This window comes from Mobula birostris, chromosome 5, assembly GCF_030028105.1.
Source record: "Mobula birostris isolate sMobBir1 chromosome 5, sMobBir1.hap1, whole genome shotgun sequence".
Classification (NCBI taxonomy): Eukaryota; Metazoa; Chordata; class Chondrichthyes; order Myliobatiformes; family Myliobatidae; genus Mobula; species Mobula birostris.
This window is the reverse complement of record NC_092374.1, coordinates 1,503,096-1,517,884: the sequence shown is the minus strand read 5'-3', so window position 1 is coordinate 1,517,884 and position 14,789 is coordinate 1,503,096. Positions and strand designations below refer to the sequence as shown.

General features: G+C 41.7%; 1 protein-coding gene across 4 annotated transcripts in view; it reads right to left on the bottom strand.

Moving 5' to 3' along the window:
- The window catches only part of nipblb (NIPBL cohesin loading factor b), a 502,440-nt gene that overhangs the window by 102,287 nt on the left and 385,364 nt on the right, over nt 1–14,789 (bottom strand). For all 4 annotated transcript variants that reach the window (XM_072257459.1, XM_072257461.1, XM_072257463.1 and 1 more), the window contains 2 exons: nt 11,431–11,567; nt 678–818 (listed from right to left, as the gene is read on the bottom strand). In XM_072257459.1, the coding sequence (XP_072113560.1) occupies nt 678–818; nt 11,431–11,567 (278 nt within the window). The remainder of the gene's footprint in view (nt 1–677; nt 819–11,430; nt 11,568–14,789) is intronic.

The window sequence follows — 14,789 nt, the reverse complement described above, 5'->3', positions numbered from 1 at the left end:
TATTAAGATAAATTTAAATAAAAAAAATAAAATTAATTTAAAATCTTTAAAATAAAAAGCATCAAAATGTTCTATTTCTCTTGAAGACTTATGTATTTAGACTCTAACTGTCTCAATTCCTACATCTTGCTAAAATTGCAGCTTTTGGTTTATACTAGCTCTCCATTATTCCTATAAAGTACCACCTACATTCTTGAGGGTGAAATTTGACCTGTTTGCCTGATCTGAAATCAATGATCATGACAACTACACATACCCAAGTTCAGATCATTATCATGAAGTAAAAGCAGCGCAATCCTATTATGCAAAGAGCCTCTTTCCAATCCGAACAACAATCACTGACCATACAAAAACATCAGCCACTACACCAACTTTGCAAACACCAGCAAATCTCCTTTATTTCATTTCTCTAAAGTTACCTTCGAGCTCAGGCGCAGTACACTTTGAACTGCACTTGGTCTCTCTTTTCATTTTTTACAGTGGTTGACCAACTTAGAAACAAGATTAGGTCATTCATCCTCTCATTATTGATAGGAATCTCAACTTCACAAAGATATTTGCTTTGCAAGCTTTAGTACTCATGACTTATACTAACTTCTGCAGTATAGCTCATCACATTGCAGAAACTGAATTTTGTAGTTCAAACCTGTTTACTCATATCCACCCTAGATTCTTACCGTCATTCCATGTTTGAGGATAAGTTTCATGAGGTCTTCCTCTATAGTCGCCAAGAAGGTCTCACTCGGATGCTCCATCAACGGAACAACTAGTTCCAAAATCTTTGCCACGTTACAGATGACAAGGAAGTCACTCTGTGTCTAGAAATGAAAAGATCAAACAGGAAATAGAGAAGAACATACAGCCCACAATGCCCACCTATTTCATTTCATACCATTACAGCACAGATTCAGGTAATGCAGAATACTCTACTGGAACTACCGATTATACCAATCTGTTTAGTCATAGATCATAAAGAAACATATTTTTCTTCACCATCTTATTCAGCTTTCCACCAATTTTCATAGACCCTTGGATAGCAAGGAACATTGCAGCATGAAAATAGGTCCTTTTGGCCCATCTCATCCACAAAACCAAAGTATCTTGTAGTTAGTCCCATTTACCTCCAAACCTTTCCTATCTATGTACCTGTAGAAGTAGCTGTTTAAGTGTAATTGCGGCCAACTCTACCACTTCTCTGGAATCCCTTAGCCTCCAGTCCTGATAACACCCTTCTGAACTTTTTCTGTACGCTTTTCTAATTCAGTGACATTTCCCATAGTTGGGAATCAGAACAGTATACAAATACTGCAAGTGAGCTCTCACCATCATTCTGCACAATGAAGGCAAGTTGCCAAATGCCTGTTTCACCAAGCTCCCTTTGTTCCTCAATACTCCACATTTGTACGTGTTCAACTCTAAATGGCTCACCTCACACTCAGTGGGATTAAATTCCACATACTATTGCACTGCCCACCTTACCAACAAATCGATAATATCCTGTAGCCTGCTCTTTATTACCAACACTACCAATTTTTGCATTATCTGTAATCTTATTAGACCACAAGATATAGGAGCAGTATTAGAGTATTTGGTGCATCGAGTCTGCTCTGCACATCTCCTACCATTAAGCCAGCTGCGGATACTAATAGGATGGTGGCAGAAAGTTGTTTCTCAGACTAGAGGCTGTGATTAGGGTTGTGCCTCACGGATTGGTGCCAATAACCTTGCAGATGACCCAAAATAGATAGGTTAGCGGACAGTGAAGAAGATTATCAAATATAACTGGGGGATCTTGATTGTCTGAGCAAAGAATGGCAAAGAAAGTTAAATACTGATCAGTGTGAAAGACAAATCAAAGTAAGAGTTTTACAGTGAATGAATGGTGTTAAACAGAAAGACCTGGAATTCAAGTACATGGTTTCCTGAAAGTGGAGTCACAGGTCACAGGGTGGTGAAGGTGGTTTCACAGTCACGGCATTGAGTATAAACATTGGCGGTCATGGTGAGGTTGTACTAGATCTGGTAAGGCCACATAAGTACTATGTTTAGTTTTGGTCAGCCTGCTGCAAAGACGATATTGTTAAACTGGAAAAGAATAAAGAAAAGATTTACAAGGATGTTGCCAGGACTTGAGTAACAAGTTAAAAGGGAGAGGTTGTACAGGCTAGGACTTTATTCTTTGAAGTGTAGGAAACAGAGTGATATTCTTATAGAAGTGTACAAATTATGAGGGGATTAGATAGGATGTATGTCTTTTTCACAGGGTTGGGGAAGAAAGAACTAGAGGACATAAGGTGCTAGAGGTGAGAGGGGAAAGTTTTAATAGGAACTTGCAGGGCAACTTTTTTTTACACAAAGTGTGATAAGTATATGGAATGAGATGCGAGAAGAAGTGGTTGAGGCAGATACAGTTTGAAATGACAACTGGACAGGTCCATGGATTGGAAAGGTTTTGAAGGTTGAGGGCCAAATGATGTCAAATGGGACTGGATATATAAGCATTTGGATAGACAAGGACTGATTAAGGATAGTCAGCATAGCTTTGTGCATGATAGGTCATGTCAAACCAATTTTAAACTTTTGAGTAAGTTACCAGAAAAATGGACGAAGGCAGTGGATATTGTCTACGTGGTATTTTACAAGGTCCTGCATGGGAGGTGGTCAAGAAGGTCCTGTTGCTTAGCGCTCAGGATCAGGTAGTAGACTGGATTAGACATTAGTTTTCTGGAAGAAGCCAGAGAGTTGTAGTAGACGGTTGCCTTTCTAACTGGAGTCCTGTGACTAGTGGTGTGCTGCAGGGATTGGTGCTGGGTCCTTTGTTGCTCATAATCTCTATCAATGATCTGGATGATAATGTGAACTGGATCATCAAATTTGCAGATGACACCAAGATTGGGAGTGTAGTGGACAGTGAGAAAGGCTATTATGGATTGCAAGGGGATCTGCATCAGCTGGAAAAATAGGCTGAAAAATGACAGATGGAATTTAATGCAGACAAGTACAAGGTTTTGCACTTCGGTAGGACTAACCTTAAAAGGCAAGTCTTACAAAGTGAACAGTAGGGCACTGTGGAGTGTGGTAGAACAAAGGGACCTGGGAATACAGGTCCAGGGTTCATTTAAAGCAGCGTCACAGGTAAAGAAAGCTTTTACCACATTGCCTTGAATAGGTTAGGACTGTATTTTTTAAGAACACAAAAGATTAAGAGATTTGATAGAGATATAGAAAATTATAAGATGTATAGATAGGGCAAATGCAAGCAGGCTTTTCCCACTGAGGTTGGATGGGACTATAACTAGAGGTCATGGGTTTAAGGGTGAAAGGTGACAAGTTTAAACAGAACATGAGGGGAAACTTCTTCACTCAGAAGGTTGTGAAAGTGTGGAATAAACTGTCACCACAAATGCATGCAAGCTCAAATTCAACATTTAAGTGAAATCTGGATAGGTACATGGATAGAAGGGGTATGGAGGGCCATGTTGATGGGAGTGGGCAGTTTAAATGGTTTTGGCATGGACTAGATGAGCCAAAATGCTTGTTTCTGTGATGTACTTTTCTATGACTCTAACCTAAACGCATTTTGGTTAGCATGGATCAGTTTGCCTGTTTCTGGTTTGTATGACTATTTATATCCAAAACTGTCAGTGTACATGACAGTAAGTGCCACAGTAAGATACGTGGAGGGGTTGATAGTGTTGAGGAAGCAGGGAGACTGCAGGAGGACTTATACATATCAGGAGAATGGGCAAAGAAGTGGCAGATGGGATATTGTGTAGGGAAGTGTATGGTCATGCATTTTGGTAGAAGATATAAAGGCATTGGCTATTTTCTAAATAGGGAGAAAGTACAAAAATCAGTGGTGCAAAAGGACTTTGGAGATCTTGCGCAGGATTTTCTAAAGGTTAACTTGCAGGGCAAGTCAGTGGTATGGAAGGCAAATGCAATGTTAAACCATAAGATGTAGGAGCAAAATTAGGCCATTTGGCCCATCAAGTATGCTCCACCATTTCATCAAGGCTGATTCATTTTCCCTCTCAGTCCCAATCTTCTGCTTTCTCCCTGCATCCCTTCATGTCCTGACTAATCAAGAATTTATCAACTTCGGCCTTAAATACATCCAATGACAGCCTCCACAGCCACCTGTTGCAATGAATTCCACAGAATCACCATTCTCTGGCTGAAGAAATTCCTCTTCATTGTTGTTCCAAAAAGACACCCCTCAATTCTGAGGCCGTGTCCTCTGGTCTTAAGACTCTTCCACCACAGGAAACATCCCCTCCACATCCATTCTATCAAGGCCTTTCACCATTTGATAGGTTTTAATTCGGCCATCTCTCATTCCTCTGATTCTGGTGAATACAGGCCCAGAGCCATCAAACGCTCTTCATATGACAAGCCATTCAATCCTAGAATCATTTTAAGGAACCTTCTTTGAACACTCTCCAACGTCAGCATATCCTTTCTTGGATAAGGAAAACCAGGTAACTGCAAAGAGTTCACAAACTTTTTCTTGCAACTGTACATATTCTGCGCCTTACAAATTGCTCCCGAAAGTTCCAGCTATTGATGTTCTGCCGTCATCCCTGCTAGTGTTCCTTCCCAATCAATTTTGGTCAGTTCTTCTCATGCCTTTGTAATACCCTTTACTTCACTATAATACTGATACATCTGACTTTAACTTCACCATTTCATCAAGGCTGATCCAATTTTCCTCTCAGCCCCAATCTCTTGCCTTCTCCCCGTATCCCTTCATTCCCTGACTACTCAAGAATCTCTCAACCTCTGTCATTAAATATACATAAAGACTTGGCCTCCATAGCTGCCTGTGGCAAAGAATTCCACATATTCACTACTCTCTAGCTAAAGAAATTCCTCCTTATCTCCATACTAACAGGACGCCTCTCTATTCTGAGGCTGTGTTCTCTAGTCTTAGAATTCTATATTATGATCACTGGCCCCCTAAGGGTTCTGGTTCATTGCACAACACCCAATCTAGATTAGTTGATCCCTTACTGGGCTCAACCAAAGCTGCTCTAAAAAGCCATCTCATAGGTATTCTAGAAATTCCCCCTCTTGGGATCCAACACCAACCTGATTTTCCAATCAACATGCATATTGAAATCCCCCATGACTATTGTAACATTGCTCTTTTGGCATGCATTCATTATCTCCCTTGTAATTTGTAGACCAAATGTTTACTACTGTTTGGGGGTCTGTATACAACTCCCATCAGGATCTTTCTACCCTTGCAGTTCCTTAGCTCCAACCACGACGACTCTATGTCACCTCTTTCGAGAGGACTAGAGTACAAAATCAAGGATGTAATGCTGAAGCTTTATAAGACATTGGTCAGACTGCACAGAGTATTGAGGGTAGTTTTGGGTCCCTCCAGAATGATGAGAAGAATGAGGGGGGGATTTCATTGAAACCTATTGAAAGGCCTAGATAGAGTTGATGTGGAGAAGATGTTTCCTATAGTGGGGGAGTCTAGGACCAGAGGGCATAGCCCCAGAATAAAGGGACATCCCTTTATAACAGAGATGAGGGAAAATTTCTTAAGCCAGCAGGTGGTGAATTTGTGGAATTCATTGTCACAGAGAGCTCAGGAGATCCGGTCATTGAATATTTTTAAAGCAGAGGTTGATGGGTTCTTGATTAATAAGGTCATCAAAGACTACGGGGAGGGCAAAGGCAGGAGAATGGAGTTGAGATGGATAATAAACCAGCCACGATGGAATGGTGGAGCAGACTATCGGCCTGTACAAGAGAGACGGGTTACGCCTGAACCACAAGGGGACCAATATGCTTGCAGGGAGGTTTGTTATTGCTATTGGGAAGGGTTTAAACTAGATTTGCAGGGGGTTGGGAACCAGAGCGCCACAGCAGATAAATGGAGCGGGGGTGAAAATAAATGATGTTACAAGTTCATGCAAAGTCACAAATAGAAGGGTTGTGTGTGGTGGTAATAATCTTCTGAGGTGTGTCTATTTCAATGCAAGGAGTATTGTGGGGAAGGCTGACGAGCTGAGGGCATGGATTGACACATGGAATTACGACATTATAGCCATTAGTGAAACTTGGCTGCAGGAGGGGCGGGACTGGCAGCTTAATGTTCCAGGGTTCTGATGTTTCAGATGTGATAGAGGCGGAGGAATGAAGGGTGGAAGGGTGGCATTACTAGTCAGAGAAAATGTTACGGCAGTGCTCAGGCAGGGAGGACAGATTAGAGGGCTTGTCTACCAAGGCCATATGGGTGGAGCTGAGAAACAGGAAAGGTAGGACCACATTAATGGGGTTATATTATAGACCACCCAATAGTCAGTGAGAATTAGAGGAGCAAATCTGCAAAGAGATAGCAGACAACTGCAGGAAACAAAGTTGTGATAGTAGGGGATTTTAATTTTCCATATATTGATTGGGACTCCCATACTGTTAAAGGTCTAGACAGGTTAGAGTTTGTAAAATGTGTTCAGGAAAGTTTTCTAAATCAATATATAGAGGTACCAACTAGAGAGGATGCAATATTAGATCTCCTATTAGGAAACGAGTTAGGACAGGTGACGGAAGTGTGTGTAGGGGAACACTTTGTGATCATAACACCATTAGTTTCAACTTGCTCATGGATAATGATAGATCTGGTCCTCGGGTTGAGGTTCTAAACCGGAAAAAGGCCAAATTTGAAGAAATGAGAAAGGATCTAAAAAGCGTGGATTGGGACAGGTTGATCTCTGGCAAAGGTGTGATTGGTAAGTGGGAGGCCTTCAAAGGAGAAATTTTGAGAGTGCAGAGTTTGTATGTTCCTGTCAGGATTAAAGGCAAAGTGAATAAGAATAAGAAACCTTGGTTCTCAAGGGATATTGGAACTCTCATAAAGAAGAAGAGAGAGATGTATGACATGTATAGGAAGGGAGCAAATAAGGTGCTTGAGGAGTGTAAAAAGTGCAAAAAAAAACTTAAGAAAGAAATCAGGAGGGCTAAAAGAAGACATGAGGTTGTTTTCGCAGTCAAGGTGAAGGATAATCCAAAGAGCTTCTACAGGTATATTAAGAGCAGAAGGATAGTAAGGGATAAAATTGGTCCTCTTGAAGGTCAGAGTGGTCGGCTATGTATGGAACCAAAAGAAATGGGGGAGATCTTAAATGGGTTTTTTGCGTCTGTATTTTCTAAGGAAACTGGCATGGAGTCAATGGAAATAAGGCAAACAAGTAGTGAGGTCATGGAACCTATACAGATTAAGGAGGAGGAGGTGCTTGCTATCTTGAGGCAAATCAGAGTAGATAAATTCCCAGGACCTGACAGGGTATTCCCTTAGACCTTGAAGGAGACTAGTGTTGAAATTGCAGGGGCCCTGGCAGATATATTTAAAATGTCAGTATCTACGGGTGATTGGAGGATCACCTTGCCGGAGGATTGGAGGATAGCTCATGTCGTTCCGTTATTTAAAAAAGGCTCTAAAAGTAATCTGGGAAATTATAGGCTGGTAAATTATTGGAGGGGGTACTAAGAGATAGGATTCTACAAGTATTTGGATAGACAGGGACTTATTAGGGAGAGCCAACATGGCTTTGTGCGTGGTAGGTCATGTTTAACCAATCTATTAAGAGTTTTTCGAGGAGGTTACCAGGAAAGTGGATGAAGGGACGGCAGTGGATGTTGTCTACGTGGACTTCAGTAAGGTCTTTGACAAGGTCCCGCATGGGAGGTTAGTTACGAAGATTCAGTCGCTAGGTATACATGGAGAGGTAGTAAATTGGATTAGACATTGGCTCAATGGAAGAAGCCAGAGAGGGGTAGTGGAGGAGTGCTTCTCTGAGTGGAGGCCTGTGACTAGTGGTGTGCCACAGGGATCAGTACTGGGTCCATTGTTATTTATCATCTATATCAATGATCTGGATGATAATGTGGTAAATTGGATCAGCAAATTTGCAGATGATACCAAGATTGGAGGTGTAGTGGACAGTGAGGAAGGTTTTCAAAGCTTGCAGAGGGATTTGGACCAGCTGGAAAAATGGGCTGAAAAATGGCAGATGGAGTTTAATACAAACAAACCAAGGAAGGACAAACCAAGGTAGACCCAAGGTAAATGGTAGGGCACTGAGGAGTGCAGTAAAATCTGGGAATACAGATACAAAATTCCTTAAAAGTGGCGTCTCAGGTAGATAGGGTCGTAAAGAGAGCTTTTGGCCTTTATAAATCAAAGTATTCAGTATAAGAGTTGGAACGTTATGGCGAGGTTGTATAAGGCATTGGTGAGGCTGAATTTGGAGCATTGTGTGCAGTTTTGGTCACCTAATTACAGGAAGGATATTAATAAGGTTGAAAGAGTGCAGAGAAGGTTTACAAGGTTGTTGCCGGGACTTGAGAAACTGAGTTACAGAGAAAGGTTGAATAGGTTAGGACTTTATTCCCTGGACCGTAGAAGAATGAGGGGAGATTTGATAGAGGTATATAAAATTATGATGGGTATAGGTAAGAATGAATGCAAGCAGGCTTTTTCCACTGAGGCTAAGGAAGAAAAAAACCAGAAGACATGGGTTAAGGGTGAAGGGGGAAAAGTTTAAAGGGAACGTGGGGGGGGGGCTTCTTCACACAGAGAGTGGTGTGAGTGGGGAATGAGCTGCCAGATGAAGTGGTAAACCCAGGCTCACTTTTAACATTTAAGAAAAACTTGGACAGGTACATGGAGGAGAGGTGTATGGAAGGATATAGTCCAGGTGCAGGTCAGTGGGACTAGGCAGAAAGATGGTTTGGCACAGCCAAAAGGCCTGTTTCTGTGCTGTAATGCTCTATGGTTCTAAATGGCCCAATTTTGTTTTTGTATCTTTGCTGTACACCACCACAGAAACCAACTTTAGACTACGAGATTATTCCTAATGGTCATCTTGAGCATCTGGAACCATTCCCACACTGACCTATCTGTACTGCCATGGCAAGGCCGAGTGCAAAGTAGCAGAACATCTCAACTCCTACTTCGGTAGCTTACAGGCCAACAGTATGAACATTGATTTTTCTAACTTTGGGAATCAATACGAATTCTCATGTTTTCCTCCCATGCAAACTCACCTATTTCCTTTCCCATTTCTTCCCACTGCTGCTCACCTGACTGCATCTGCCAGTCAATCCTCCTCATGTGGTCCACTATAACCTATTAACCCTATGTACTGTTATATATTGGCCATCTTTCCTTTTCCCTCAAGTCCTGATCCAGCACCTTGACCTAAAATGTTGACTCTATAGCTGTTACTTGAACCACCAAGTTCTTCCACCTTCCTGTTTGTTTTCTGCAATATCACTATAATGAATTATATATGCCAATTTATAATGCACGCAGGACAATTTACACGATTCCTGTTCTGAACTGTTGGACCCATGTGGCAATTTACTGAAGACCTCACTGAAGTGCACGTAGACCACACTAAACATGCTGGCCTCATCAATATACAGTACATTCAGTTAATTAGGCCATCAGTGAAATCGGCAGCCGCTTATTTGGGACAGAAGACTGTTGTCAAACAGTTTCTAGTTAGCATCAGTTGCATGCACTTGTGCAGCCATTAGATACTTCGCTGTGCCTAGAGCGAACAGTTTTTAAATAGTGTCTGTTGCTTGTGTTTCTGATCAAAAAGCACTGATTTTTATCACTGATAGTTGACTACGGTTTAAAGTATTCAGGCTTGGAGATGCCAGAAAGGCCCAGAAGTGAAAATTAAATGATTTCAGTACTTCAACAAGTTATGAACTACAAAGAATTTGAAAGTCTAGACAATCATCTTGATATGACAATGAAAATGAAGAGTTGGAGGATGCTACCATCGAAAGCATTATATGAGGACAGTGTATTATCTGCAAACAACAGGAATTCTGCAGATGCTGGAAATTCAAGGGTCTCAGCCTGAAACGTCGACTGCACCTCTTCCTACAGATGCTGCCTGGCCTGCTGCGTTCACCAGCAACTTTGATGTGTGTTGCGTGTATTATCTGCACTGGGTTTCTGTGCTGATATTGTTCATTTCCAGTCAATAAAAGAACATGGCAGCGTACACTGGATGAATTCCTCCATTGATAACTATTAGAAACATACAGTTTTATAGCACTGTAGTAATAGTGGTAGTGTTCTGATTTGTTCTGCATTCATTTAAATACATAACTTTTACTGTTAAGCAGTACTTTGTCTTACAAATAAACTCTTCTTGGGCACTACATCTTCTTTTCAGTTCTTTGTCCTTTTTTTAAACACCTTTTTAATCATTTCCTTGTGATTTCAGCTAAATGGGGCAGCCACTTAATTGGGCCAAAATGTACTGGTCCCGATGTGTCCCAATTAACTGGGATCCACTGTATATTTGAAAAATTTAATCAAATGGACAGACAGGATCTTTCCCAACACAGATATGCTGGTCATCATCTATTAATATGCTTGTTGTTCTAAATGCAGACTGACTCACTGCTCAGAAATCCCCCCCCCCCCCAAATAACATCTTCCAGTAAGACGGCAGTGCATGTAAATGCAGCGGCCTCTTGGGGGCCAACCAAAGGTGCTGTTTTCTTTGTAAAATTTGTTTTTTTAACAATCCAAAGACAATTCGACTCCAAGAATTTCAGGTACTGCAAGGCTGCTCGTTGATTGGAGTAGCTGGACTGCTGTCGGCATCTGAGCCAGCTGAGGTGTCGAAAGGGGCCGGCCATGATGATGGAGATGGGGTTGGCAGAAGTGTCAAAGGGGTCAGCTGTGATGCTGGAGGAGGAGCCTGCTGAGGTGTCAAAGAGTTGGTTGGAATATCAGGAAAGGAGACTGTCAGGATATTGGAGGAGCCAGTTTAGGTATGGAAGAGCTGATCTGGCTGCAGACTATGTACCTGCCTGCTACCTGGAAGCATCGAAGTTGGTGCAGTATAACCCTGGGAGATTGTCTTGGACGTTTCACTTGCTATCACAAGACTCTGTCGGACAGTGATAATGTAAGTTGTCACAGGCCTGTTATCCTTGTCTGATGGAGGGACAGTCGACATGGGAGTTGTGTAGCCTAGGTTGTAGTGAGGACTAGCCCTCAAGCCTCAGGCTTGCCTGCTGCTGCAGACCAGGTGAGATGGTGTGGATGCTCGGCTGGGGCCTGGCCTCTCCATTCATTGCTGCCCTCTGGTGTTCAAATGGTGGAATGACAGCCTGGATTGTGTGCATCTGCACACCGCTGGGGAGATTGTACCACTGATTGCCAGACATTGTTGCTCAGGTTCTTGAACTATATATGTTTTTTTTTCCTTGAGTGAACATGCTTCTTTGCTCGCTATTTTTAATTATGTTACTTGCCATTTTGATGTTTGCATTTCGGTCCCAAAGGAATGCAGTCTCGTTTAGCTGTATCTATGTATGATCTGAATGATAATTAAACTTGATTTGATTTGATTCCTGCCGCTGAGGTTAGATACTTACATTGCACTTTGTGGTAAGATATGGCTGCAGTGTCATTGCATGTTTCACCATCAGATGAGGCTGGATTTTGCTGAACAGGTATAAGGTGATTAAGCAGGCTACCAGACAGTTGGTATTCATGCCTTTACTATCTGAATCTGTAGGGAGAAACAAACTGGAGTTAACCGTCATAACCAAAGCATCTGGAAGAAACAGATTGCCTTTTGAGGAGACAAGGGAGCAGCAGTGTTCTTATCCATTTGGCTTAGAAAAATTAAAATGATCTCAAGTTAAACTCTAATTCTGAGAGAGTAGCTGTAATGATACTACGTGGTTGTCTCTTGTAATTGGGAGAATTTGGAACTAAAGACTCCAACTGCAACTTTCAATTCGCTGAGGACTACACTTGTGGAAGTGTGACCAGTTACAGGTCCTGACAAACAGAATTGAGGAACTGGAGCTGGAGTTGGATATACTTCGCACCATCCTGGATGCTGAGAGCATCAAAGGCAAGAATTTTATTAGCAAGTTTAGTAAATTGATTTGATTTGATTTGGTTTATTAATGAGGTGATCAAACCCAAGATGCAGGAGGAAGGTAGATGGGTTTAACTGCAAAGGTAGAGGGAACAGGCAGTCACAGCAGGATTCCCATGATCATTCCCCTTCAGCAACATGTTTGGATTGGTACATGGATCGTAGGGATATGGAGGGTTATGGACATGGTGCAGGTCGATGGGAGAAGGCAGTTTAAATGGTTTTGGAATGGACTAGAACGGCTGAAGGGCCTGTTTCTGTGCTGTACTTCTCTATGACTCTATATGTCACTAGACACTTTGGAGAGGTGACCTCTCAGTGCACAGTACTAGCTCTGAGGCTCAGCAGGAACCTGGCAAAAACAAACCAATAGTGACATGAGACTTGATACTAGATTGACTGACAAAAGATCTGTGTCCATAAAGGAGATGCCAGGATAGTATGTTGCTTCCCAGGTGCCAGGATCAGGGATGATGAGCTTGATCTTATCTAATCTGGAAAAGGCTTGACAGGTGTTGAATGAAATGCAGTCCTTATTTTGAGGCAGTAGAGGGGATGACAATCAGCACTGTTCTGCCATGAGAAATAATCAACAGAGTAGAGGCAGTTTGGTTCAATATTGAGCAAAAAAAAAAGTGATATAAAGGTAATATAACTACTTCAGTTGAACAAAGAACTCTACAGCACAGTAAAGGCCTTTTGGTTAAGAATGTTATGCTGACCTTATAACTTACTCTAAGATCAATCTAACCCTTTCCTGCTACATAGCCCTCCATTTTTGTATCATCCATGTGCCTATTTAAGAATTTCTTTAATACCCACACACCCATTACTCTGTGTAAAACATTTACTGCTGATATCCCCCAGTCACCTTAAAACATTTCCACTTTTAAAAAGAGCCTTTGGATATCCACTTAATCTATGCCTCTGATCATTTTGTAATCTCTTAAGTCACCTCTTAGCCTTCTTCACTCCAAAGAGAAAAGGCCAACTTATCCTCATAAGTGGGTGGACAGTGGAATGAGTGAATTTGGATATCATGGAAGGTTGGAATCTTCTGAACCATGAAAGGAGCATTGTATTGAAAGAAAGGTGGCTCAAAATATTCTGGAAAATCACTGAAAAACATGGGTCTCTGATGTTCAGACATCCCACCTCTCCCGGAAGTTCCGGGAGTCTCCCGCATATTAATAGTGGCTCCCTGATGCCCGCAAATTATATACAATATCACGGAAATCAATTTTTTTGAGAGCAAGAGCAAGCAAGTGAGAGAGCGAGACAGAAAGCAAGCGAGAGCGCGCGAGCGAGAGAGCGTGAGGAACAGCGAGAGCACTTCAGAGTGCGCAAGCGACCACGAGAGAGAGTGAAAGAGAAAGCAAGCGAGAGTGCTTGAGAGAGCATGAGCGACCACAAGAGAGAGAGAGAGAGAGAGAGAGAGTGCGAGCGAGAGTGCGCCATGGCAGAGTGTTCCAAACAAAATATAAAACGTACGTCACCCCAGACTACACTAAAGTGTACCCCTGCCTAATAGGGGTCAAAATAATGACAGTGTTGCTCACTGCACTGTTTGCAACAGTGACTTTTCTATTGCCCATGGTGGGTTAAGACTGTAAAAGACATGTTGAGGTGAGTTTAACAGGTGTCATTCATTCATTAGCATAGCTAACATTATTTAAACTAGCTGGCTAGCTGCTAAGGAGCTACTCTATTGCAAAAGTCTCCCACAAATTGGTGGTGCTACCTCCCTGAAATGAGTTTTTGCAGGGTGGGATGTCTGGATGTTGTTCTCAACATTTGCAAACAGGTCAGCTAATTCACTGTGCAATAACTGCAAATGTTAAAATAGATCACTAAAACAGATCACAATAAATTAAATTTTAGTACCAACTATCATTAAGCAAGTATTCAAGGAAAATGGTCATGATATAATCAGTAAGTGCAGATGCTGAAGAAAACAATTCTACAGATGAAGTATGAAAGGAACAAACCCAGCATAAAACCCTGAATTTTAAATTGGAGTCCGGGAAATTACAAGGGCATTAGGTAGGAACTAAGAAGAGTTAACTGGGAACATTGTTTCTCTGGACAAGTGGAGGGTGTTTAAAGATTAATTGCACTTGCACAGTAATACAGGAAAGGTCATGTTCCTGTTAGAAGGACGTATGGGATGGAAAGATAAGAGAACCCTGGATATCCAGAAAGGTGATGAATTAATCAAAAAGAAAAAAGTATGTAAGCTTTGGAAGCCAGGATCAAACAGAGCACAAAAAGAGTAAAAAGAAGCCAGAAAAGAACTGAAGAAGGAAATTAGGAAAGTCAGGAGGGGCCATGAAAAGTCCTTAGCAAGTAGGATTAAAGGTTAATCCCAAAATATTTTATACATTATTTATACATTACAATATTTTATACATAGTAAAAGCATAACTAGGGAGATGGTGGGACCACTCAAGGATAAAGGGGGAAACATTTGCTTGGATGCATAGAATGTGAATGAAGTACTTAATGAGTACTTTGCTTCAATATTTACCAAGGAAAAGGATATAGAGGACCAAGAGATCAGTGCTGAGTGTATAAATATGTCAAGTCATTTAGATGCTAAGGAGGAGGAAGTGTTGGGCCTTCTAATGAGTATTCAGGTGGTTGAGTTCCTAGGGCCTGATGGGATTTACTCCAGATTATCGAAGGAGGCAAGAGACAAGATTTCCTGGGGCCTTGACCAGTATCTTTGTGTCCTCTCTCAACAAAGGCGAAGTTCATGAGGACTGGTGAGTGGCCAATGTTGTACACCTATTTAATAAGGGGACAAGGGAAAACCTTAGGAACTATAGACCAGTGAGTTTCATG